This window comes from Nelusetta ayraudi, unplaced genomic scaffold (assembly GCF_046127955.1).
Source record: "Nelusetta ayraudi isolate G7.1 ecotype Tasmania unplaced genomic scaffold, CSIRO-AGI_Nayr_v1 ptg000362l, whole genome shotgun sequence".
NCBI classification, from domain to species: domain Eukaryota; kingdom Metazoa; phylum Chordata; class Actinopteri; order Tetraodontiformes; family Monacanthidae; genus Nelusetta; species Nelusetta ayraudi.
The window spans coordinates 7,501-9,559 of NW_027466402.1; the positions used below are offsets into that span (position 1 = coordinate 7,501).

Below are 2,059 nucleotides of genomic sequence, written 5' to 3' on the forward strand. Positions count from 1 at the left end.
GTGGACGCCGTCACGCAGCGCGACTGTCCGTTGACGGCGGTGCAGTTGAGCCACAGGTCCGAGCTGCTGCCCTCATTGGTCGCCCACACCTGGAGGGGGGGGGGGGGAAGGAGGAGTGGTGGGTGGGTCTCACTTCCGGTCTCGCAGATCAAATTTTTCCTCATCATCTTTCTACTCACGCTGACGATGGTGGAGACGGAGAGCAGCACGAGAGCTGCGACATGAAGCAGGATGATTCCCAGGAGCAGCAGCAGCATCCTGCACAGAGACACAGGCAGTGCGTGTGTGTGTGTGCGCGTCATGGGTGTGTCGCTGCCTGCAGCATCTACAGTCACACTCTTCTACATCACAGCGATGTGTTTCCATTTACTGGCGTCCTCTCTAAACTGACATCGGTGTCATTTCTTTTTTATTAATGTAATAATGCATCTTTTTTTTTTTTTTTTTCTTAAATCAAATTCCATGCATCAGTGCGACTCGTGCAGCCGGTGGGGGTGGGGTCAGAACAACAACTCAGTCACATTTTACGTCCTTTCAAGTTTCACTTTACAATCCCGACCTGTCTGAATTTCCCAAAAAGAAGAGGATTGAACTGAACTGAACAGAACAGAACAGAACTGAACTGAACTGAATTGAATTGAATTGATGAAATCATCTAAATTTGAATGTCGAACTTTTTTATTCGGAGAAAAACCAAAATCCCTAAAGACGTGGTGACGTATGTTTTTCTGCGCGCTCGCGGACAGAGCTGCTCTCCGGATGAAGTGCGCGCGGAGTTGACTTACTTGGAGCGCAGGCTGATATTTCCACACAGCGGCTCGACGGTTCGGCTTCTGGAGGAGAAAAGCTTCTACTGGTTCCACTGGTCCCGATGTCCGGACGTGTCCGCTAGTCCGCTGGTGCTGCTCGCGCTGTCGCTCCTCGACTCGACTCTCTTGCTGCTCCGCCGCTGATGTTCAGTTATAAAGTGTCTCATTATGGCAGAACAACGCCCTGCGTGCGTCGCTACGTCACGGAGTGACCCTCCGCTCCGCGCGCGCCGGACTTCCCGATATAGACGCAGCAGCAGCACGAGGGTTTCCTTAGTTACCGTGTGTGTGTGTGTGTGTGTGTGTGTGTGTGTGTGTGTGTGTGTGTGTGTGTGTGACCGTTTGATTAAAGGAGCCTTCGAAGATTTTCTTTATCAGAGGGAAAATATTTATTTCATATTTTTCATACTTTCACTCATCAAATTATTATTATTATTATTATTAGTAGTAGTAGTATCGATGATAATAATAATAATAATAATAATAATAGTTTTTCCACCTCTGGTGTAACTTTGGTTTTGGACTTCTTCCAGACTGATCTTCAATCTTTTGGTTTCCTTGGAAATTACAAAATACAAAAAACATCACTGCGTGACTCAAAGCATGTGTGTGTGTGTGTGTGTGTGTGTGTGTGTGTCCACTGGAGAGAGATGCATGCGGTGCTCTCCTCTGTTTGACATGAGTCACTTCCAGTGGGAGTGAGTTGGTGTTCCACCCTCAGCTGCTACCCCTGCTGTCAGTGTGTGTGTGTGTGTGTGTGTGTGTGTGTGTGTGTGTGTGTGTGTGTGTGTGTGTGTGTGTGTGTGAGGCAGTAGAAGGGATTCAGGAGCCTCGGTCCAAACACTAAAAGTTGAAGTGACTTTCTTATCTCTGACCTCAGTGAGCAGTGCGCTGCATTCTTGGAGTTTGATGAAATCACGTGTGTTCGGAATGGGGTGTGTGTGTGTGTGTGTGTGTGTGGGGGGGGGGGGATCAGAGCTCCTGTATCTGCAGCAGGTTTCAGAGTGTAGCTGCTGACTCTCATCAATACCTGAATATCAAGAGCTGAAATGTTTACTTTAGCCTCCACTCAGAGTGCACACACACACACACACACACACACACACACTCATGCACTCATGCAGGCCCTGTGCTGTGTGGAAGTGGCTCCTGGTGGGAAGCTGGTGGACCAGCAGCGTCAACTGGTCTCAGATCTGCAGGCGACTCTGCACTCTGGGCCGCTGCTCTTCAACATTCCTGACATGTCAGTG

The 2,059-nt window shown here is 49.0% G+C and overlaps 1 protein-coding gene across 1 annotated transcript in view; it reads right to left on the reverse strand.

Moving 5' to 3' along the window:
- pmp22b (peripheral myelin protein 22b) overlaps positions 1 to 936 on the reverse strand; it is a 6,455-nt gene extending 5,519 nt beyond the window's left edge. Inside the window, exons 1-3 of the mRNA XM_076017417.1 lie at positions 786 to 936; positions 180 to 258; positions 1 to 89 (exon numbers count right to left, since the gene is read on the reverse strand). The exon at positions 1 to 89 is cut by the window's left edge and continues 5 nt beyond it. Coding sequence (XP_075873532.1) covers positions 1 to 89; positions 180 to 257 — 167 coding nt within the window. The 5' untranslated portion in view covers position 258; positions 786 to 936. The remainder of the gene's footprint in view (positions 90 to 179; positions 259 to 785) is intronic.
- Positions 937 to 2,059: the final 1,123 nt, after the last annotated feature.